Here is a 23301-nt window from a genome sequence, read left to right on the forward strand (position 1 = left end):
ACAGGGTCCCACTATGTTGCCAAGGCGGGTCTTGAACTCCTGGGCTCAGGTGATCCTCCCACCTCAGACTCCCAAAGTGTTGGGATTACAGGCATGAGCCACAGCACCCAGCTCTTTCCTCTTCTTTTTTAATGTAGTTATTTACAGCTATAAACTTTCCTATTAGCACTGTTTTAGCTACAGCCCATGATGTTTGATATGCTATATCTTCATTTTGATTCACTACAAAGTACTTTCTTGTTTCTTCTCTTAGAAACAGGGACTCACTCTGTTGTCCAGGCTGGAGTGCAGTGGCATGATCAAGGCTCACTGCAGCCTCAACCTCCTGGACTCAAGTGAAATACTCACACCTGGGTCCCTTCCCTCACACCAGTCATTCTCCACTGAGATTATGATTCAATCTGAGATTGTGATCTGGACATCAGGAATGTTATAAAGTCACCATGAGATTCTAATTTCTAGCCAAGGTTGTGAACCACCGCTTTAAGAAGACAGATATTGATACTTAGGTCAGTCTTCTGGAACCCTGGCTGGGATCACAATTTTCTGCAAGAGCTAATAACCAGAATTAAAAGAGTCTTGAAAAATCACTCTCCATTATGACAGTGAAGATGTGATCATATTCTGTCACTAGAGGGCGAAATTTCTTCATTTTCAACATTGAATAACTATCATTGCCTCAAGGTTAAGAATTCACTGAGGTTCCTCTCTTAAAAACAAACAAACCAAAAAAAAGTAATGAAGTTCTAACAAAGGTCTACTAAAGCTTGACTTTTATGCTATCAGCTCCTACCTATTTATGAAGTGAGACTTTAAGATGCAATTGAGAACACTGTGTCCTTTCATTTGCCACATACCCTCTTCACAAAGGGCTTGTATTTTATAGGGTGTATCCTTTTTACAAGATACATGGCTTTGCTGTGTAGTCAATGTTACAAAACAGGAGGTAGGGCATCTTGAAACAGAAATTTTGCATTACTAACCACCTCTCAAAGGGGTCAATTCTAAGGCTGCTAGTGGAGAACCATACTTTGAGCAGTAGAAGGTGGAGAACCTAGGGGCAGATACCATAACTCAGTTTCTGAAGATATTCTAAGATGTAAACTCACACACTGATAACAGGATCACTGCCTGCCTATCTATCTATCTATATCTGTCATCTATCCTCATGAAGGCAGAGAGATCACAAATCCAGGGGATTCCAAATTGACTGTGGATTAGAATCACTTGATTGCTTCTTAAAACTAAAGATTCTGGAGAGAGAACAATCCAAGATGGCCGATCGCTAACATCCCGGGATTGCAGCTCTCAGGGAAGGCGCAGAGAACTAGAGGACGCCACACTTTCAGACAAATTCTGGTGGCTCACGGAGCAGAAGATCCCCCAGTGGAGGAAACACACGGGTGGCCAGCGCGACTCTCGTGGCCGGCGCAGCGGTTCCACCGGCACCTCGGCGCGACAGCTCTCGGAGCAGAGTAAACAGGTTCGGAGGACCCACAAGGGCCCCAGCAGGACACCAGAGTCTGGCGCAGCGGCTGCGATGGCACCTCGGCGCGGCAGCGCTCGGCGCAGAGTAAACGGGACTGGTTCCCCTTCTGACCGAGGTTTGGAGCCCCGGGAAGGCAGAGTCGCCTACTACGGACACAAGAAGGAAGCCAGACAGGAGAATCCTGGGCAGAAAAGCACCATCAGTTTTAACGCCGCTGCTCTGGCCCTGGGAACTAACAACTTGGACATCCACTCAAGAGACCTAATCTGAAAGTTGGCAATTTCAAAGACGACAGGAGGATAAATTTACAATGACGGGAAGAAACCAGCGTAAAAAAGCTGAGAATACTCAAAGTCAGAACGCCTCTCCCTCTAAAGATGATCACAGTTCCACATCAACAATGGAACAAGGCTTGATGGAGAACGAGCGCATCCCGATGACAGAATCACTCTTCAAGGAATGGATAATAACAAACTTCGGTGAGTTAAAAGAACATGTTGTAGCCCAACGTAAAGAAACCAGGAACTTTGAAAAAAGGTTTGATGAAATCCTATTGAGAATAGACAACTTAGAGAGGAGTATGAGTGAATTAATGGAACTGAAGAATACAATACAGGAACTCCGAGAAGTATGCACAGGTTTAAACACTCGAATTGTTCAAGCAGAAGAAGGGATATCAGAGGTCAAAGTCCAACTTAATGAAATAAAACGTGAAGAAAAGATTAGAGAAAAAAGGATAAAAAGGAATGAGCAAAGTCTCCAAGAAATGTGGGACTATGTGAAAAGACCAAATCTACGTTTGATATGTGTACCTGAATGCGATGGAGAGAATGAATCCAAGCTGGAAAATACCCTTCAGGATATTATTCAGGAAAATTTTCCTAAACTAGCAAAGCAGGTCAACACTCAACCCCAGGTAATACAGAGAACACCACAAAGATATTCCTCAAGAAGAGCAACCCCAAGGCACATAATCGATAGATTCACCAGGGTTGAAACGAAGGAGAAAATACTAAGGGCAGCCAGAGAGAAAGGTCAGGTTACCCACAAAGGCAAGCCTATCAGACTTACAGCAGATCTCTCAGCAGAAACTCTACAAGCCAGAAGAGAGTGGGGGCTGATATTCAACATCCTCAAAGAACAGAACCTTCAGCCCAGAATTTCATATCCAGCCAAACTAAGCTTCACAACTGAAGGAAAAATAAAATCTTTTATGAACAAGCAAGAACTCAGAGATTTTATTACCACCAGGCCTGCTTTACAAGAGCTTCTGACAGAGGCATTACACACAGAAAGAAACAACCAGTATTAGCCTTTCTAAAAATACACCAAAAAGTAAAGAGCACCAACATAAAGAAGAATTTACACCAACGAATGCATAAAACAGCCAGTCAACATCAAATGGCAGTAACCCTAAATTTAAATTGACTGAATCCCCCAATCAAAAGACACAGCCAAAACCCAATGGCATGTTACATCCAGACCTGTTTCACATGCAAGGATACACAAAGACTCAAAACAAAGGGATGGAGAAAGATTTACCAACCAAATGGAGAGCAAAAATAAATAATAAATAAATAAAAAGCAGGAGTTGCAATTCTCGTATCGGATAAAATAGATTTTAAAGCAACAAAGATATAGTGGTAAAAGGATCAATGCAACAACAAGAGCTAACGATCCTAACACCCAGATACGAGACTTAGATGCAATGAGACAGAAAATTAATAAGGATATCAAGGACTCGAACTCAGATCCGGAACAAGTAAACTTAATAAATATTTATAGAGTTCTCCACTTCAAATACACAAAATACACATTCTTGTCAATACCACATCACACCTACCCATAAGCTTAAATAAAACATTGATTGGCCATCATTAATACCCAATTTTTTTCAAAATAAAGCAATATTTCCATTTACTCTCCCTCTTTCTCTTCCTCTTTCTTTCTCTCCTTTACTTTTTTTTTCCTTCCTTCTCTCAAAAAAAAAAGAAATCAACTTGTAAACCTCTAGATCCAGGTCAGCAATGTCTCTCTCATTGCTTGATGTCCTTTCTTCCCTTCCCTCCCTCCCTCTCTTCCCGCTTCTCCCTTCCTTCCTTCCTTTCCTTCCTTCCTTCCTTCCTTCATCCCTTCCTTCCTCCCTTCCTTCCTCCCTACCATCCTTCTTCCCTCCCTTCCTGCCTTCCTCCCCCCCGCAAAAAAAAAATAATAAAACTAAAGATTCTGGGCCAAGCACAGTGGCTCATGCCTGTAATCCCAACACTTTTGGAGGCCCAGGCAGGCAGATCACGAGGTCAAGAGATCGAGACTATCCTGGCCAACATGGTGAAACCCCTGTCTCTACTAAAAATACAAAAATTACCTAGGCATGGTGGCGCCCACCTGTAGTCCCAGCTACTTGGCAGGCTGAGGCAAGAGAATCACTTGAACCTGGGAGGCGGAGATTGCAGTAAGCCAAGATTGTGCCACTGCGCTCCAGCCTGGTGACTGAACAAGAATTTGTCTCAAAAATAAATAAATAATTTTATAAATAAAATATTTGAGACTAAAACGTTCTTAGTCTCAACCCCTGGAGGTTATGATCAGTAGGTCTGGAGTGGGGCCAAGAATTTGTGTTTTTAACAAGTGCCCAGGAGATTTTGCTGGACCCTGCTGCTTTTGAAAATCACTGTTCTTCTGACCGGGCGTGGTGGCTCACGCCTATAATCCCAGCACTTTGGGAGGCCGAGGCGGGTGGATCACGAGGTCAAGAGATCGAGACCATTCTGGTCAACAAGGTGAAACCCCGTCTCTACTAAAAATACAAAAATTAGCTGGGCATGGTGGTGCGCGCCTGTAGTCCCAGCTACTCAGGAGGCTGAGGCAGAAGAATTGCTTGAACCCAGAAGGCGGAGGTTGCGGTGACCCGAGATCGTGCCATTGCACTCCAGTCTGGGTAACAACAGTGAAACTCCGTCTCAAAAAAAAAAAGAAAATCACTGTTCTTCAAAGTGTTTCCTTTACAAAGAAACTGAGGTTGGAAAAGGAGAAGAACTTTTCAAAGTTATGACATCACCAAAGCAGGATCCGGGTTCTCCTGGCCCTGCTAGACTGAGACACTTGTTCGAATTCAGCATGTGTGCTTGATCCTTCTTCTTAGGCTGTGTCACTGATACGTGTGGTAAGCAGCTTCCAAAGACACCCACAATGCACCACATCTCCCAACATTTACACCCAGTTTTTGACCCTTCCCCCATGCAATCTGGGCTCGTTCTGTGACTTGCTTTAATAGACAGACTAATCTGGAAGGGATGCCATGTAACTTAGGAGGTTGGGCCATTAGAGATTTGCAGCTTCTGCATGCTTCATCTGGGAACATGCATTTTCAACCCTGACATTGTGCTGTAAGGAATAAAGAAGCTGTAGGAACCACAGGAGAGCCCCATATCAAGAAAAACTAAGGCTCTGGTGAACATCCTCAAATGCACTTGCAGCCAACGGCTTCTCACCAGCTATGTGAGGGAGAACACCTGGCACCTTCTAGACACGCCCCCCTGAGTGAAGTAGAACTGTCTAGGGAATCACAGACTAACACAAATAACAAGTTGTTGTTTTAAGCCTTTCAGTTTTGGGGTGTATGCTATACAACAAAAGTCTGCTGAAACAACAGGAAAATTAAGCCCCCTACCTGTTTGGCTGGAAAGAGATCCGGTCATAACCTGTGAGTTCACACAAATCCTTCTCAAGCTCTCGGAAAAGCTGCTGATATCCTTGAGCTTGGTCCAGAGGCACAAAGGGGTGGATGTTTGCAAATTCTTTCCATGTGATAGGCTGAAAAGAAAGAAGAAGAAAAAAGCATATATACATATTAGAATAGCAATAATAACTTTAATAATGATGATGAGAAAAGCTATGTGCCAGGCACTGTTCTAAGCACTATACATAAGTTCATTCATTTAAGTTCTACCACAACCTTAAGGTAAGTACCATTACTGTCTTCATTTAAATTGGACATAGTTGCCCAAAAAGGGAACGTATACAAAAATATAATGTTTTGCTAACTTTTCAGGGGAAAAAAGCCCCCAAAATAGATTTCTTTCCAGGAAACACAATGAGTTGCTTCAGGTATGATTGACATAAACTCTTATATAGCACATATATTATTCTCTTTCTTCACTAAGCAGAACAAGAAACAAACACAAAAGTAAATGGGTAGGCCAGGCACAGTGGCTTACACCTGTAATTCCAGAACTTCAGGAGGCTGAGGTAGGAGGACTGCTTGACGCTACCAGACTGGCCAATATAGCAAGATACCATCTCTATTTTTTTAAAAAATGAATGGGGAGGGAAATCTTATCACAATATAAAATGATTTCTTTTGTCTGATACAATTTGTCACATCAGAATAAACGTAAGAAATGAAAGAAAAAAAAGCTTTGCTAAAATGGATCCTGGCCATTTTAAAGATACTTTTCAACCACAAGAGCGAGTTACACAAATCTTCCATTGACTTGAACTCCTATCTTTCTGATACAGGAATGGATTTCTGGAAAGAAGGCTTAAGCTTCTTAATTCTACCTGAGATTTAGAACTATAAACAAATTTTTTAAAAAAGCTTTTACTATGGCAGGTTTAAAAGGGGGTGGAAGCAAGTGAGGGATAGGATAGAAAGGCATATAATACCATATACATTTCATTAATTAAAATAAGTTTACCCATACGTTTAAATGATGAAGTTGTGAGAAATACAGGGTTTCTTCCAAGATTGTTGAATAGCAACTTAAATACTTATTAAAATAGTTCTTCAATCACAGAATCACAGTCCCAGTCAATTTCACTAGTTCTAAGCCTCGGTGGATGCTAGAACACCGGCCCTTGCTGAGTATCCACTTACAGAAGTGAGCTACTTACTGCGAGTTCAGATGAACTATTCAGCTTCATGGTGCAGGATCCCTTTAAGAAGCACATCCAAAATGTATCGTGTTAGTGATTTTCTGTACTCCATCAATCAACCCTCCACTCTCCCCGCATGGCCACCCCTTCGTTGCTCTTGGAGTGTTTTAGGTAGAACAAAAGAGGTGGGATTGCGGCAGCTTTGAAATGAGAAAAAAAAAGGCCACAAATAACTACCAGTGGAATCATGCTGTGAACAAGGGAAATGTCTTTATTTTCCAGTTTCTTCATATACCGGACAATATTTGTTTCAGAGTGGTAGCTGTGAACACAAAACACAGAATTAGGGTCGCAAAAATAGATATGCGTCCATGTACATCCTCCTGCAATACAAGACACAGCGAAATCTACCTTCAAAATGCAGATGTATTTTGGCCATGGGCAGTATGTCAACTACACTCAGAGAGAAGAGCACAGACCCCCACAAACCTCAGAAGTTGCCTTGGACAAGAAGCAGCCTGTGGGCATGCGTTGAAGGTGGGGAAGAAGAGGATTTAGGGCTCCTGGGAATGAATTTCAGCCTGACAATTATTCATCTTAGATCCCTGCTTCCTGACTGTGCAAAGGGAGCAGAGCCACTAGGAAACGAAGTGTACTTTTATTCCCAAGTCAGGAACAGGATCCTTACCAGGATAAGATACTTAGGAGCCATGGCTGAGCCACAATAACTAGGCCACAGCAGGCGAAGTCAATAGCAGCTCTCTGCCGAGCTCCCTAGCGGATTGTCAAGGCACAAAATGCAGAAGTCATACAAGACACACAAACCTGTTGAACACTTGATGGGTGAGGAACTGACTGGTCCTCTTGAACACAGACCCTGGAATACCTCTGCGTTCCTCTCCCATGCTTTCAGCAACCAGTTCCTGAAGGAGAAACAGAGACGATGAGGCCAGAGATGTATCTAGAGCCACATGTGGACATGCAGGCTTCTGAATGGCTGGGCCACAAAGCACTCAAAATGAATCAAATATATAATTTTATTTATTTATTTATTTATTATTTTTCGAGACAGGGTCTTGCTCTGGCACCCAGGCTGGAGTGCAGTGACACAACAATCTCAACTCACTGTAGCCTCGGTCTACTGGGCTTGATCCTCCTGCCTCAGCCTCCTGAGTAGCTGGGGCTACAGGCACATGCCACCACGCCTGGCTGATTTTTGTATTTTTCTGGAGATGGGGTTTCACCATGCTGCCCAGGCTGGTCATGAACTCCTGGCCTCAAACAGTCTGCCTGCCTTGGCTTCCCAAAGTGCTGGGATTACAGGCGTGGGCCACTGTGTCTGGCCAAAGATATAAACTTAAAAGCTAAAACTACTAAATCTTAGAAGAAAATATATGGGCAGATCTGCATGACCTTCAATCTGGCAATGGTTTCTTAAATGTGACACCAAAGGAATAAACAATAAATGTACAAGAAAATTAGATACATTGAATTTCAATAAAATTTACAATGTGTGTGCATCAAAGAACATTATCAAGAAAGTTAAGAGACTACCCAAAGAATGGAAGAAAATATGTGTAAGCCATGTAATCTGATAAAGGTTGAATATCCAGAATATATAATGAATACATGGCTTGATCCTCATTCCTCCCCAGGCTAATAATACAGCTAATACAGATTGACTATTTGTCCCTGCCAGATCTCAGCGTGAAATGTGATCCCCAATGTTGAAGATGGGCTTGGTGCTGTCTTCACAGTAATAAGTGAGTTCTCACCCTACTAGTTCCCATCAGAATTGATGAGAAGTAATTGTTAAAAAGAGCCTGGCACCTCCCTCCTCTCTCTTTTCCTTTCTCTCTCACCATGTAATGCCTGCTCCCCTTCCACCTTCTCCAAGAGAGGAGGCTTCCTGAAACCCTCACCAGAAGCAGATGCTTCTTGCACAGCACAGCCTGCAGAACTGTGAGCCAAATAAACCTCTTTTCTTTGTAAATTATTTGGCCTCAGATATTCCTTTATATAATGCAAATGAACTAAAACAATGGCCCCCTTGACCCCTTAGTGATGCTCCAGAAACATTTCTCAAATGCATTAACCAAATATCTGTGATTAAATTTAGTGCAGAGGTCCACAGAGAAGAAGCTGAGTCCTGCTTATTAATTGAAGTTTAAAAGAGAACGTTGTGATGCTTCTTTGATGATTTATGAATGTTATCTGGCATAATCCTTTGAAGTCGTCTCTCAAAGAGGACACAGATAACCAAGACAACACCACTCAGCACTCTTGAAGGTTTTCTACTTCCTTTAATCGATCCATTCAACAAATATTTACTTCATGATTAATACACACCAGGCTGTAGACTGCTGTGATTAGCTCCTTGCCACCGGTCTAGGCAGCTACTGTCTGCTCTCTTTCACTCTCATGCCATGAAATGGTAACTTCTCTTGCTTGTCCCTGCTACTTCATTATTTTAGAAAGCAACACATTACACTGAACTGCTTATAGCTTTCAGGTACCTGCTCTCCCAGCCTTTGTTACTGCTTTCTCCAGCGTCTAGTACACTCAGACCCCTCTTCCCTTTCCCTTCAATGTGCCATCTTGGTCTAGATAACTCCTGTTCATCTTGTTGGTAAGGAGCTTATCCTGTGAATTCCCAGAACATCTTCATACATCACCCACCTGGATTCTAATCTTGAGCTTGTCTGTCTGAATTCCTAAGAAACTGTAAGCTCCATGAGGACAGAAAGCATGTCTAATTCACCACTGCATCCTCAGGGCCTAGCATAGCACCTGGCACATATTGAGACCTCAATATTAAATGAGTATCATAATTTTCCAATGAATCACATAACCGAGATGCCAACATCTTGAATCTTTGTATTAGAGGCAGTTTCAATTAAACACCATTAACAATCTTTCCAACTAGCCTAGCTGCATAATACTGGCTGGAGCCCTAGAGTAGTGACCTCCAGCTGTCAGCAGTGACTAACGAGGGACACTCAGTGGAGTAATTTTAACAGCAAGCTACCAATGTCCCACTTGGGTCCCTTCTCCCTCACATTCAGAGGATAAGCTACCTTTGCTACCATCTCTAATAGTCATGACAAGGAATGCACGTTTTTATTTTACTTACTGCAGATGACTCACAACCGAAGATCCACAACAAGTCGTCCAGATCTTTTTCATTGACTGTTTCATCAAGAGAAATACCAAGCTATAGAAACAAAAACAAAATGGAAAACATCAACTCTAAATTGCAAGATTAGTGGAGGAATCCCAAGAGAGGTCAAAGGGGAGATGGCGCTAAACAAAATCCCAACGTTCCAAAATAACAGGGTACCATTATATCCAAGCTAATGCTTAGAGGAAGGTGGCTGGATCAGTCCCAGGCTTCACAAGGCTGGGAGTTTAGCCAGTCACCTGTGAACTCTAACATTCCATGGTTGCAGGACGCTCCTGTTAGAGCTAGACATGCTTATCTTTTCCTTCCCTTAACCTACACTACCATGTCAGTTATCAGAGCCTTTATCTTAAACCATCAGTCATACTGTGAAGAGAGTATTATAAGCAAAATATGTGCATTTCAGTCCCACATATGAAAACACAAAGTCTAAAAGAAAGCAAAGGGTGAATGATCCTTTATTGAAAAGATCAGAGTATTGCATATTGTAAATAAAACTGGTTTATGAAAAAATAGACTATGCCAAAATTTTCTTTTGAATTTTTAAAAACAAAGAGGAAAGCTTTTAATGAGAAAGGATGTGAGAATTTGAAGAACTGGTGAAAATACTGAAAATTTGACTTACTGTGCCATCCTCGAAGAGCCGAAAATTGATCTGCCGCTGAGCAGCCCTGCCTAACACCGCCTTCACTGAGCAGCCACACTGAATCTTCAAGGTGTCAAAGAACAGGTCATGCTGGAGTTGATGCCCTGCTCGCTTGAGACCTAGACAAGATGGGAGAGCCCCCAATATCCAATATCGAAACCTGCTTCTCAGTCATTGACATGTCACAGAGTAATAAAGAGATAAATTCTACTAGACTCTGTTGCTGGTCCTGGGCAGTGTTTTGGTGATTGATTTAAAAAAAAAAACTAAACATGTTTATTATTATGCTATAGAAAATTATGAAATACATATAAAAGAGTAAGGAAAATCTCCATAAAAATTACATTACCGCTTGTATTTTGGTGTATTATATCTCAAGAAATGGGGAGCAGGAACTATCAGATATATATTTATATTTCATTAACTTTTTAAATTTTTTTTTTTAAGAGATAGGGTCTCACCCTTTTGCCCAGTCTGGAATGCAGGGGCAAGATCACAGCTGATTGCACTCTCAAATTCCTGGGCTCAAGCTCAAGAAATCCTCTTGCCTCAGCCTCCCAAGTAACTGGGATCACAGGCCCATGCTGCCACAACCAGCATCTAATTTTTTTAATTTTTTGAAGACAGGGATCTTGACATGTTGCTCAGGTTGGCCTTGAACTCCTGGACTCAAGCAATCCTTCCACCACCTCGCCTCCCAAAATGAGGGGATTATGGGTGTGAACCACCACACCTGGTCTCATCTATGCTTTCCTATAGATCACTGTCTTTTTTTTTTTTTTGAGACGGAGTTCCGCTCTTGTTACTCAAGGCTGGAGTGCAATGGCGCGATCTTGGCTCACCGCAACCTCCGCGTCCTGGGTTCAGGCAATTCTCCTGCCTCAGCCTCCTGAGTAGCTGGGATCACAGGCACACACCACCAAGCCCAGCTAATTTTTTGTATTTTCAGTAGAGACGGGGTTTCACCATGTTGACCAGGATGGTCTTGATCTCTTGACCTCATGATCCACATGCCTCGGCCTCCCAAAGTGCTGGGATTAAGGCGTGAGCCACCACGCCTAGCCTAGATCACTGTCTTAAATCATTTTTGATGGCTACATAATAGTCAAACATATGGATGTACCATGATCTAATCACTTCTTCTTTTTTTTTTTTTGCAGGCAGAGTCTCAGTCGGTTGCTCAGGATGGAGTGCAGTGGAGCAATTTCGGCTCACTGCAACCTCTGCCTCCTAGGTTCAAGTGATTCTCCTGCCTCAGCCTCCAGAGTAGCTGGGACTACAGGTGGGTGCCACCATGCTAATTTTTGTATTTTTAGTAGAGATGTAGTTTCACCATTATTGGTCAGACTGGTCTTGAACTCCTGACCTCAAGCAATCCTCCTGGCTCAGCCTCCAGAGTAGCTGAGATTAGACACGAGTCAGCATGTCCAGCTCACTAAACAACAGCATTCTGCTGATTGCCAATGTAATGGGATAAACACTATTTTATTGCTTTATTTTATATTTATTTGATTAATAGCAAGGCTAAAATTTTATATATGTTTATTGGCCCTTTATTTCTATACTTATTTCTTTTAAAATTACATTTAAAGTACTTTGCCCATTTTTATATTAGGGAGTTCATCTTTCTTTTGTTTGGGGCTGGTGGGAGAGTAAGAGTTCTGGATATTAAAAATATCACAGTGTGGCTCACACCTGTAATCCCAGAACTTTGGGAGGCTGAGGCGGATGGATAATGAGGTCAGGAGTTTGAGACCAGCCTGGCCAACATGGTGAAACGCTGTCTCTACTAAAGATACAAAAATTAGCCAGGCTTGGTGGTGGGTACCTATAATCCCAACCACTCAGGAGGCTGAGGCAGGAAAATTGCTTGAAACCAGAAGGCAGAGGTTGCAGTGAGCCGAGATCATGGCGCTGCACTCCAGCCTGGCGACAGAGCAAGACTCTATCTCAAAAAAAAAAAAAAATCACAGTTTACCAGGAGTAAAAGAGAAAAAAACACTAACACTCAGTCTAGGCCAGGCATGGTGGCTCATGCCTGTAAACCCAGCACTTTGAGAGGCCAAAGTGGGTGTATCACTTGAGGTCAGAAGTTTGAGACCAGCCTGGAAAGCATGGCAAAACCCTGTCTTTACCAAAAATTAGCTGGACAAGGCAGTGTGCACCTTAATCCCAGTTACCTAAGGGCTGAGGCAGGACAATCACTTGAATCTGGGAGGTGGAAGCTGCAGTGGGCCCATATTGCAAGACTACACTCTAGCGTGGGAGACAGAACAAGACTCCATCTCAAAAAAAAGAAAGAAACAACAACAATAACAAAATACTCATAGTTGTTGAAAGTACCTTTCCTGGTTTCTCATTTGACTTTTAATTTTGCAAATAGTATTGGACATACAATGTTTTCAATTTTACTTACTCTACTTTATCAGTTTTATTATGCCCAAACGTTTTAGACAGATTACCAACTCACCTTCTGACAAAATCAAAGTGGCATTATGTACCCTCCTAGCAATATGCTCCAGCCCACGGGAACCATGGTAGATTGCAAACATGGCAGCCATATTCGCCAAGAGGGCCTAAAGGATAAGAACATTTAAAGAATCACGTGATGGAGGACAATTAGTGGGAGGGAGTAATTACCTGACTTGGGAACTGAAGACAGGGACAAAACAAGGTGATCAGATTCCCTAAATTCTTTGATAGTTGGGGACAATTAACATATAACCTGCCAGACTACATGGAGAGAAATGGCCTCCAAGACACCCTGGAGTTATTACTATACTAAGCCTTCACATTTGACCATTACAAAGGGCTTCATCCATGCAACAAAAGCATGTCACTCTTAAGGGCAAAGATCAGACTACCATCAGACATTAAGAAGCAGTATCAGTGACGCAATAAAGACCTTAGGGAGAAAAACTGAGATCTGAGAATTTTACACTCACTGGGCAGTTCTTCAAAAATAAAAAGGAACAAGCAATGTTCAAATATCCAAGGACTTCAGGAATAAAATTCTCCAAAACCGTAAATAAAACACTTGAGGCTGAACTTCTGCCAACCATGGTTGAATGTAGAATTTGTGGCAAACGACTGGCCAAAATGGAAATGTGCAACTCAGCTGGGAGCGGGGTGGTGCACAACTGTAGTCCCAGTGACTCCAGAAGCTGAGATGGATCACTTGAACCAAGATTTCGAGGTTGTAGTCAACTGTGATTGCATCACTGGACAGACTCCAGCCCAGTTGACAATGCGAAACCCTATCTCTGCAAAACACAGTTGAATAGAAGATTGTCGATTAGGAGCAGCTCCCAGCGAAAGCGCAGAGGGTGACTGGACACCGCATTTCCAGATGGATTTTTATTTCCCACAGACCAGGAGATTCCCAGGCGGAGGAGCCCCCTGGGTCACCAGCCCAGCTGTTTTGGCCGGCAGGCTGTTTGACCGGTGTGGCTGTTTTTGCTGGCACGGCTGTTTTGCCAGCACCCCAGTGCAGCAGTTCTCCATACAAAATACACAGGTGCAGGAGATGTTTTAGCTGATGAATGGGAGTCACCCATTCATCTGATTAGAAAGGGGACTGAAACAGGGAGCCAGGCCAGGAGATACCCAGGCAAAAAAGTGCCACGAATCTCAGCACAGCTGTTTCAGCTGGCACAGTGGGTTGACGCACGGGAAATCACACACATCCTGGCGCCTTTTCAACAGGCAGCTGGAACACCTGGGAGACAGAGTCCACAGTTCAACTGAAAAAAAAAAAGGGGGGGAGCTCTGAGGCAGGGAGTGAGGAGATCAGGCTTGGCTGGTCCCACCCTCACGAAAAATCAGCAAGCTGAATTGCTCTGGATTTAGAGTTTCACAGCAAGAACAGCTGAACCCCGGACGGTCTGGCTCTGTAGGGGAGGGGCATCCACCATTACTGAGGCAGTCTACCACTACGGAGGTAGTTTGCCATTGCTGAGGCAGCCCACCATTGCCGAGACAGCCTGCCATTACAGAGCAAGTCCGCCATTATAGAGGTGGGCTGCCATTGCCTAGACAGTTCTAACTACACCCATATAAACAGGACTGCAGGGAAGTTCACAGGGCAGCTGGGCAGAGCCCACAGCAGCCCAGCATAGCCTCTGCAGGCAGACAGTGACTAGGCTGCCTCCTTGCTGGGCAGGGCAGCCCTGAAAAAAGGCAACAGCACAACAGAAACTCATAAATAAAGCCCTAACTCCCTGGGACAGAGCACCTGGAGGGGGAAAAGGGGGAGGTTTATGAGTTCTCCTGCAGCAGACTTAAATGTACCTGCCCAGCAGCTCTGAATGAATAACGGAGCTCACAGTTCAGCACTTGAGCTCCTATAAAAGACAGACTGTCTCCTCAAGCAGCTCCCTGACCCCCCATATATCCAGAGTCACCTCTTAAAGGAGAGCTCAGACTGACGTCTGGAAGGTATTCTTCTGGGACAAACATAGCAAAAGAAGAAACTGGAAGCAACCCTTATTGCTCTACAGCCACTGCGGGTGATCCCCAGGCAAGCAGGGCCTGGAGTGAACCTCAGCAGTCCTACAGCAGAGGGGCCAGACTGTTAGAAGGAAAACTAAGAAACAGAAAGAAATAACTTCATCATCAACTAACATGACGTCCACTCAGAGACCCAGTCTGAAAGTCAACAACTACAAAGACAAGAGGTGGATAAATCCACAAAGATGGGAAGAAACCAGTGCAAAAAGGATGAAAACACCTGAAACCAGAACACCTCTCCTCCTACAAGGGATCACAACTCCTCACCAGCAAGGGAACAAGGCTGGATGGAGAAAGAGTGTGATTAATTGACAGAATCTGGCTTCAGAAGGTGGGTAATAAGAAACTTCTGTGAGCTAAAAGAACGTGATGTAATCCAATGCAAAGAAACTAATTTGATGGAATGCTAATGAGAATAAACAACTTAGAGAGGAATATAATTGAATTGATGGAGCTGAAAAACACATGAGAACTTCACGAAGCATACACAACTTTCAACAGCCGAATTGACCAAGCAGAAGAAAGGATATCAGAGGCTGAAGATCAACTCAGTGAAATAAAATGAGAAGGCAAGATTAGAGGAAAAAGGGTAAAAAGGAATGAACAAAATCTCCAAGAAATATAGGATTGGCCGGGCGCGGCGGCTCACGCCTGTAATCCCAGCACTTTGGGAGGCCGAGGCGGGTGGATCACGAGGTCAAGAGATCGAGACCATCCTGGTCAACATGGTGAAACCCCGTCTCTACTAAAAATACAAAAAAATTAGCTGGGCATGGTGGCGCGTGCCTGTAATCCCAGCTACTCGGGAGGCTGAGGAAGGAGAATTGCCTGAACCCAGGAGGTGGAGGTTGCGGTGAGCCGAGATGGTGCCATTGCACTGCAGCCTGGGTAACAAAAGCGAAACTCCATCTCAAAAAAAGAAAAAAAAAAGAAATATAGGATTATGTGAAAAGACCTAATCTACATTTGACAGGTGTACCTGAAGGTGACAGAGAGAATGACTCCAACCTGGAAAATACTCTTCAGGATATTATCCAGAAAAATTTTTCCAATCTAGCAAGGCAGGCCAATATTCAAGTCCAGGAAATAGAGAGAACACCACAAAGATATGCCTCAAGAAGAGCAACTGCAAGGCACATAATTGTCAGGCTCACCAGGGTTGAAATGAAGGAGAAAATGCTAAGGGTAGCCAGAGAGAAAGGTCAGGTTACCCACAAAGGGAAGCCCATTAGACTCACAGCAGGTCTCTCAGCAGAAACCCTACAAGCCAGAAGAGAGTGGGGGCCAATATTCAACATCCTTAAAGAAAAGAACTTTCGACCTAGAATTTCATATCCAGCCAAACTAAGCTTCATAAGTGAAGGAAAAATAAAATCCTTTGCAAACAAGCAAGTACTCAGAGATTTTGTCACCACCAGGCCTGCTTTACAAGAGCTCCTGAAAGAGGCACTACACATAGAAAGGAACAACGAGTACCAGCCATTCCAAAAACATACCAAATCGTAAAGAGCATCAACACAATGAAGAAACTGCATCAACTAATGGGCAAAACAGCCAGCTAGCATCAAACTGGCAGGATCAAATTCACACATAACAATATTAACCCTAAATGTAAATGGGCTAAATGCCCCAACCAAAAGACAAAAACTGGCAAATTGGATAAAAAGCCAAAACGCACCAGTGTGCTATATCCAGGAAACCCATCTCACGTGCAAGGATACACAAAGGCTCAAAATAAATGGATGGAAGAAGATTTACCAAGCCAATGGAGAGCAAAAAAAAAAAAAAAAAAGTAGGAGTTGCAATTCTCGTCTCTGTTAAAATAGACTTTAAACCAACAAAGGTCAAAAGAGACAAAGAAGTACATTACACTCTTGGCTGGCTTGCCAAAAAAAAAAAAGAAGTACATTATATAATGGTAAAAGAATCAATGCAACGAAAAGAGCTAACGATCATAAATATATATGTACCCAATACAGGAGCACCCAGATACATAAGGCAAGTTCTTAATGACTTACAAAGAGATCTAGACTCCCACACGATAAGAGTGGGAGACTTTAACACCCCATTGTCAATATTAGATGAGACAGAAAATTAACAATGATATCCAGGACTTGAACTCAGACATGGACCAAGCAAACCTAATAGACATTGACAGAACTCTCCACCCTAAATCCACAGAATATACATTCTTCTCAGCACCACATCACACCTACTCTAAAACTGACCACATTATAGGAAGTAAATCACTCCGCAGCAAATGCAAAAGAATGGAAATCATAACAAACAGTCTCTCAGACCACAGTACAATCAAGTTAGAACTCAGAATTCAGAAAATAACTCAGAACCACACATCTTCATGGAAACTCAACTGGTTCTTGAATGTTGACTGAATAAACAATGAAATGAAGGCAGAAATAAAGATGTTCTTCAAAACCAATGAGAATGAAGACACAACATACCACAATCTCTCACATTTAAAGCAGTGTCTAGAGGAAAATATATAGCAATAAATGCCCACATGGGAAGCAAGGAAAGATCTAAAATTGACACCCTATCATAAAAATTGAAAGAGCTAGAGGAGCAAGACCAAAAAATGCAAAACCTAGCAGAAGGCAAGAAATAACTAAGATCAGAGCAGAACTGGAGAGAGAGACACAAAAAAACTCTTCAAAAAAAAAAAAATCAATAAATCCAGGAGCTTCTTTTTTGAAAAGATAAACAAAATAGAGCACTAGCCAGATTAATAAAAAAGAAAAGAGAGAATAATCAAATAGATGCAATAAAAAACGATGAAGGGGATATCACCACAGATTCCACAGAAATACAAACCATCATCAGAGATTATTACAAACAACTCTATGCACATAAACTAGTAAACCTGGAAGAAATAGATAAATTCCTGGACACTTGCATCCTCCCAAGCCTAAACCAGGAAGAAGTCAAAATCCTGAATAGACCAATAACAAGGTCTGAAGTTGAGGCTGCAATTAAGAGCCTACTACACAAAAAAAGCCAAGGTCCAGATGGGTTCACAGCCGAATTCTACCAGACATACAAAGAGGAGCTGGTACAATTCCTTCTGAAACTATTCTAAACAATCCAAAAAGAGGGAATTCTTCCCCAATCATTTTATGAGACCAATATCATCCTGATACCAAAAACCGGCAGAGACTCAGCAAGAAAATAAAACTTCAGGCTAATATCTATGATGAACATAGATGCAAAAATCTTCAATAAAATACTGGCAAGCTGATTGCAACAGCACATCAAAAAGCTTATCCACCATGATCAAGTAGGCTTCATCCCGCGGATGCAAGTCTGGTTGAACATATACAAGTCTATAAACATAATACACCACATAAACAGAACCGGAGAACGATCCAAGATGGCTGATTGCTAACATCTAGGGATTGCAGCTCCCAGTGAAAGTTCAGAGAACAAGAGGACGCCAAACTTTCAGACAAATTTTTGTCGCTCACGGAGCAGAAGATTCCCAATGGAGGAGCTCCACGGGTCGCCAGCGCAACTATTGTGGCCGGCGCAGCAGTTTCACCGGCACCTGAGCACAGTAACTCTTGGTGCAGAGTAAACGGGACTGGTTCCCCTTCTGACCGAGGTTTGGAGGAGCCACACGGGTCACCAGCACAACTCTTGTGGCCGGCGCACCAGTTTTGCCGGCATCTCGGCGCAGCAGCTCTTGGTGCAGAGTAAACGGGACTGGTTCCCCTTCTGACCGACGTTTGGAGCTCTGGGAAGGCAGAGTTGCCTATTATGGACTCAAGAAGGAAGCCAGACTGGAGATTCCTGGGCAGAAAAGCACCATCAGTCTTAATGCCACTGTTTTGGCCAGTGCAGTGGGCTGCTCATATTTCGGCCCTGGGAATTAACAACTTGGACATACACTCAGAGACCTAATTTGAAAGTTGGTAATTACAAAGACGACAGGTGGATAAATTTACAATGATGGGAAGAAATCAGCATAAAAAGGCTGAGAATACTCAAAATCAGAATGCCTCTCCCTCTAAAGAGGATCACAGTTCCTCATCAACAAGGGAACAAGACTTGATGGAGAACGAGCGCATCCCATTAACAGAATCAGGCTTCAGAAGATGGATAATAAGAAACTTCTGTGAGTTAAAAGAACATGTTGTAGCCCAATGTAAAGAAACTAAGAACTTTGAAAAAAGGTTTGATGAAATCCTATTGAGAATAGACAACTTACAGAGGAATATAAGTGAACTAATGGAACTAAAGAATACAATACGGGAACTCCGAGAAGTATGCACAGGTTTAAACACTCGAATTGTTCAAGCAGAAGAAAAGATATCAGAGGTCGAAGTCCAACTTAATGAAATAAAACAAGGCAAGATTAGAGAAAAAAGGATAAAAAGGAATGAGCAATGTCTCCAAGAAATGTGGGACTATGTGAAAAGACCTAATTTACGTTTGATAGGTATACCTGAATGCGACAGAGAGAATGAATCCAAGCTGGAAAATATTCTTCAGGATATTATTCAGGAAAATTTTCCTAAACTAGCAAAACAGGACAATATTCAACCCCAGGTAATACAGAGAACACCACAAAGATATTCCTCAAGAAGAGCAACCCCAAGGCACATAATCATTAGATTCACCAGGGTTGAAACGAAGGAGAAAATACTAAGGGCAGCCAGAGAGAAAGGTCAGGTTACCCACAAAGGCAAGCCTATCAGACTTACAGCAGATCTCTCGGCAGAAACTCTACAAGCCAGAAGAGAGTGGGGGCCGATATTCAACATCCTTAAAGAACAGAACCTTCAGCCCAGAATTTTATATCCAGCCAAACTAAGCTTCACAACTGAAGGAAAAATAAAAACTTTTATGAACAAGCAAGTACTCAGAGATTTTATTACCACCAGGCCTGCTTTACATGAGCTTCTGAAAGAAGCATTACACATAGAAACAACCAGTATTAGCCTTTCTAAAAATATACCAAAAAGTAAAGAGCATCAACATAAAGAAGAATTTATATCAATGAATGGATAAAACAGCCAGTTAACATCAAATGGCAGTAACCCTAAATTTAAATCGACTAAATCCCCCAATCAAAAGATACAGCCAAAACCCAACGGCATGTTACATCCAGACCCGTTTCACATGCAAGGATACACAAAGACTCAAAACAAAGGGATGGAGAAAGATTTACCAACCAAATGGAGAGCAAAAATAAATAAATAAATAAAAAGCAGGAGTTGAAATTCTCATATCGGATAAAATAGATTTTAAAGCAACAAAGATATAGTGGTAAAAGGATCAATGCAACAACAAGACCTAACGATCCTAACACCCAGATACATAGAGACTTAGAATCAATGAGACAGAAAATTAATAAGGATATTAAGGACTCGAACTCAGATCCGGAACAAATAAACTTAATAAATATTTATAGAGCTCTCCACTTTAAATACACAAAATATAAATTCTTGTCAATACCACATCACACCTACTCATAGGTTTAAATGAAACAATGATTGGCCATTATTAATAACCATTTTTTTTAGAATAAAGCAACATTTCCATTCTCTCTCCCTCTTTTTCTTCCTCTTTCTTCCTCTCCTTCACTCCTTTTTTTTCTTTCCTTCTTTCAAAAAAAGAAAGAAAGAAATCAACTTGTAGACCTCTAGATCCAGGACGGCAACGTCTCTCTCATTGCTTGATTTCCTTCCTTACCTTCTCTCCCTCCCTCCCTCCCTTCCTCCCTCCCTCCCTTCCTTCCTCCCTCCCTTCCAGCCTTCCTCCCTTCCTAAAAAAAAAAAAAAACAGAACCAAAGACAAAAACCACATGATTATCTCAATTGATGCAGAGAAGGCCTTTGACAAAATTTAACAGCCTTTATGCTAAATACCCTCAATAAACTAGGTATTGATGAAACGTATCTCAAAATAATAAGAGCTATTTATGACGAACCAACAGCCAACATCATACTGAATGGGCAAAAACTGGAACCATTCCCTTTGAAATCTGGCACTAGAAAAGGAAGCCCTCTCTCACCACTCCTATTCAATGCAGTATTGGAAGTTCTAGCCAGAGCAATCAGGCAAGAACAAGAAATAAAGGGTATTCAAATAGGAAAGGAGGAAGTCAAATTGTATTTGCAGATGACGTGATTGTATATCTAGAAGACCCCATTGTCTCAGCCCAAAATCTCCTGAAACTGATAAGCAACTTCAGCAAAGTCTCAGGATACAAAATCAATGTGCAAAAATCACAAGCATTCCTATACACCAATAACAGACTTAAAGAGAGCCAAATCAAGAATGAACTGCCATTCACAATTGCTACAAAGAGAATAAAATACCTAGAAATACAACTAACAAGGAATGTAAAGGACCTCTTCAAGGAGAACTGCAAACCACTGCTCAATGAAATAAGAGAGGACACAAACAGATGGAGAAACATTCTGTGCTCATGGTTAGGAAGAATCAATATCGTTAAAATGGCCATACTGACCAAAGTAATTTACAGATTCAATGCTATCCCCATCAAGCTCCCAATGACCTTCTTCACAGAACTGGAAAAAACCACCTTAAACTTCATATGGAACCAAAAGAGAACCTGCATAGGCAAATCAATTCTAAGCAAAAAGAACAAAGTTGGAGGCATCACATTAGTGGACTTCAAACTATACTACAAGCCTACAGTAATCAAAACAGCATGGTACTGGTACCAAAACAGAGATATAGACCAATGGAACAGAACAGAGGCCTCAGAGGCAACACAACACATCTACAACCATCCGATCTTTGACAAACCTGACAAAAACAAGCAATGGGGAAAGGATTCCCTGTTTAATAAATGGTGTTGGGAAAACTGGCTAGCCATGTGCAGAAAGCAGTAACTAGACCCCTTCCTGACACCTTACACTACAATTAACTCCAGATGGATTAAAGACTTAAACATAAGACCTAACCCCATAAAAACCGTAGAAGAAAATCCAGGCAAAACCATTTGACACAGGCATAGGCAAGGACTTCATGACCAAAACACCAAAAACATTGGCAACAAAAGCCAAAATAGACAAATGGGACCTAATCAAACTCCACAGCTTCTGCACGGCAAAAGAAACAGTCATTAGAGTGAATCGGCAACCAATAGAATGGGAAAAGATTTTTGCAGTCTACCCATCTGACAAAGGGCTGATATCCAGAATCTACAAAGGACTAAAACAGATTTATAAGAAAAAAAACAAGCCCATTCAAAAGGATGTGAACAGACACTTTACAAAAGAAAACAAACATGAGGCCAACAAATATATGAAAAAATGCTCATCATCACTGGTCATTAGAGAAATGCAAATCAAAACTACATTGAGATACCATCTCACACCAGTTAGAATGGCGATCATTAAAAAATCTGCAGAAAACAGATGCTGCAGAGGATGTGGAGAAATAGGAACACTTTTACATTGTTGGTGGACAGGGAAAATGTGGCACATATACACCATGGAATATTATGCAGGCATCAAAAACAGTGAGTTCGTGTCTTTGTAGGGACATGCATGAACCTGGAAACCATCATTCTCAGCAAACTGACACAAGAACAGAAAATCAAATACCGTATGTTCTCACTCATAGGTGGCTGTTGACCGATGAGAACACATGGACACAGGGAGGGGAACACTACACACTGGAGTCTGTTGGGGGGAAATAGGGGAGGGACAGCAGGGGGTGGGGAGTTGGGGAGAGATAGCATGGGGAGAAATGCCAGATATAGGTGACGGGGAGGAAGGCAGCAAATCACACTGCCACCTGTGTACCTATGCAACTATCTTGCATGTTCCTCACATGTATCCCAAATCCTAAAATGCAATAAAAAAATAAAAATAAAAAAAAACAGTTGAATGATATTCCATACTGAGCCCATTTTGTTAGGTACATCTTTTTTCTGCTAGACTACTAGAGGAAATCTCTACGAAGCCAATGCAAAATAAGAAACAGTTTCCAAAGATGCCAGAAGGTGAAGTTAGCAGACAATAAAGTAAATGAGGAGAAAGAGACATCAGAAAACACGGAAATAGACATTCTTGTACTAAAAGTCCTAGACAAAGTGTAAACACTCTTGTGGACCCCTTACGACAATCAGAAATAAATACCCAAACTCCAAAGCACTTTACAGCTGTGGAGAAGGCAAGGGAGAGGTAAAGAATGTGTAACACACTGTGCCTAAATGCTGATGACTGTGTAGCTGGGGAACAGAAACACAGGCCTGATGTTCACAGAATGCCCCAGAAGCCTCCACCACCACATTTAGAGATTGGTTTATTTCCCTTTTTAATCCAGAGATGACTCCTTCCACAATCAAGAGACTATATCACATGGCTGAACAACAAATTGATGAGAAGCATAAAACCACTTTTTAAAACTTCAAAGAGTATTAGAATGTCAAAAGAAGAACCAAGAAACTAAAATAGAGACCAATAATAAAAAAATAATAAAATAATTTAAAAATGACAATTTCTTTCATAATTCAGACAAACTTAAAAATACAATGGGCTGGTCTCACACCTGTAATCCTAACACTTTAGGAGGCTAAGGTAAGAGGATTGCTTTAGCCCAGGA

At 41.9% G+C, this 23301-nt stretch overlaps 1 protein-coding gene across 1 annotated transcript in view; it reads right to left on the minus strand.

Moving 5' to 3' along the window:
- GLDC (glycine decarboxylase) overlaps nucleotides 1-23301 on the minus strand; it is a 135543-nt gene that overhangs the window by 62153 nt on the left and 50089 nt on the right. Inside the window, exons 9-15 of the mRNA XM_035305377.3 lie at nucleotides 12662-12767; nucleotides 10171-10310; nucleotides 9498-9578; nucleotides 7190-7287; nucleotides 6602-6686; nucleotides 6383-6424; nucleotides 5160-5302 (exon numbers count right to left, since the gene is read on the minus strand). Coding sequence (XP_035161268.1) covers nucleotides 5160-5302; nucleotides 6383-6424; nucleotides 6602-6686; nucleotides 7190-7287; nucleotides 9498-9578; nucleotides 10171-10310; nucleotides 12662-12767 — 695 coding nt within the window. The remainder of the gene's footprint in view (nucleotides 1-5159; nucleotides 5303-6382; nucleotides 6425-6601; nucleotides 6687-7189; nucleotides 7288-9497; nucleotides 9579-10170; nucleotides 10311-12661; nucleotides 12768-23301) is intronic.

The sequence above is a fragment of the Callithrix jacchus genome, chromosome 1 (assembly GCF_049354715.1).
Source record: "Callithrix jacchus isolate 240 chromosome 1, calJac240_pri, whole genome shotgun sequence".
Taxonomy (NCBI): domain Eukaryota; kingdom Metazoa; phylum Chordata; class Mammalia; order Primates; family Cebidae; genus Callithrix; species Callithrix jacchus.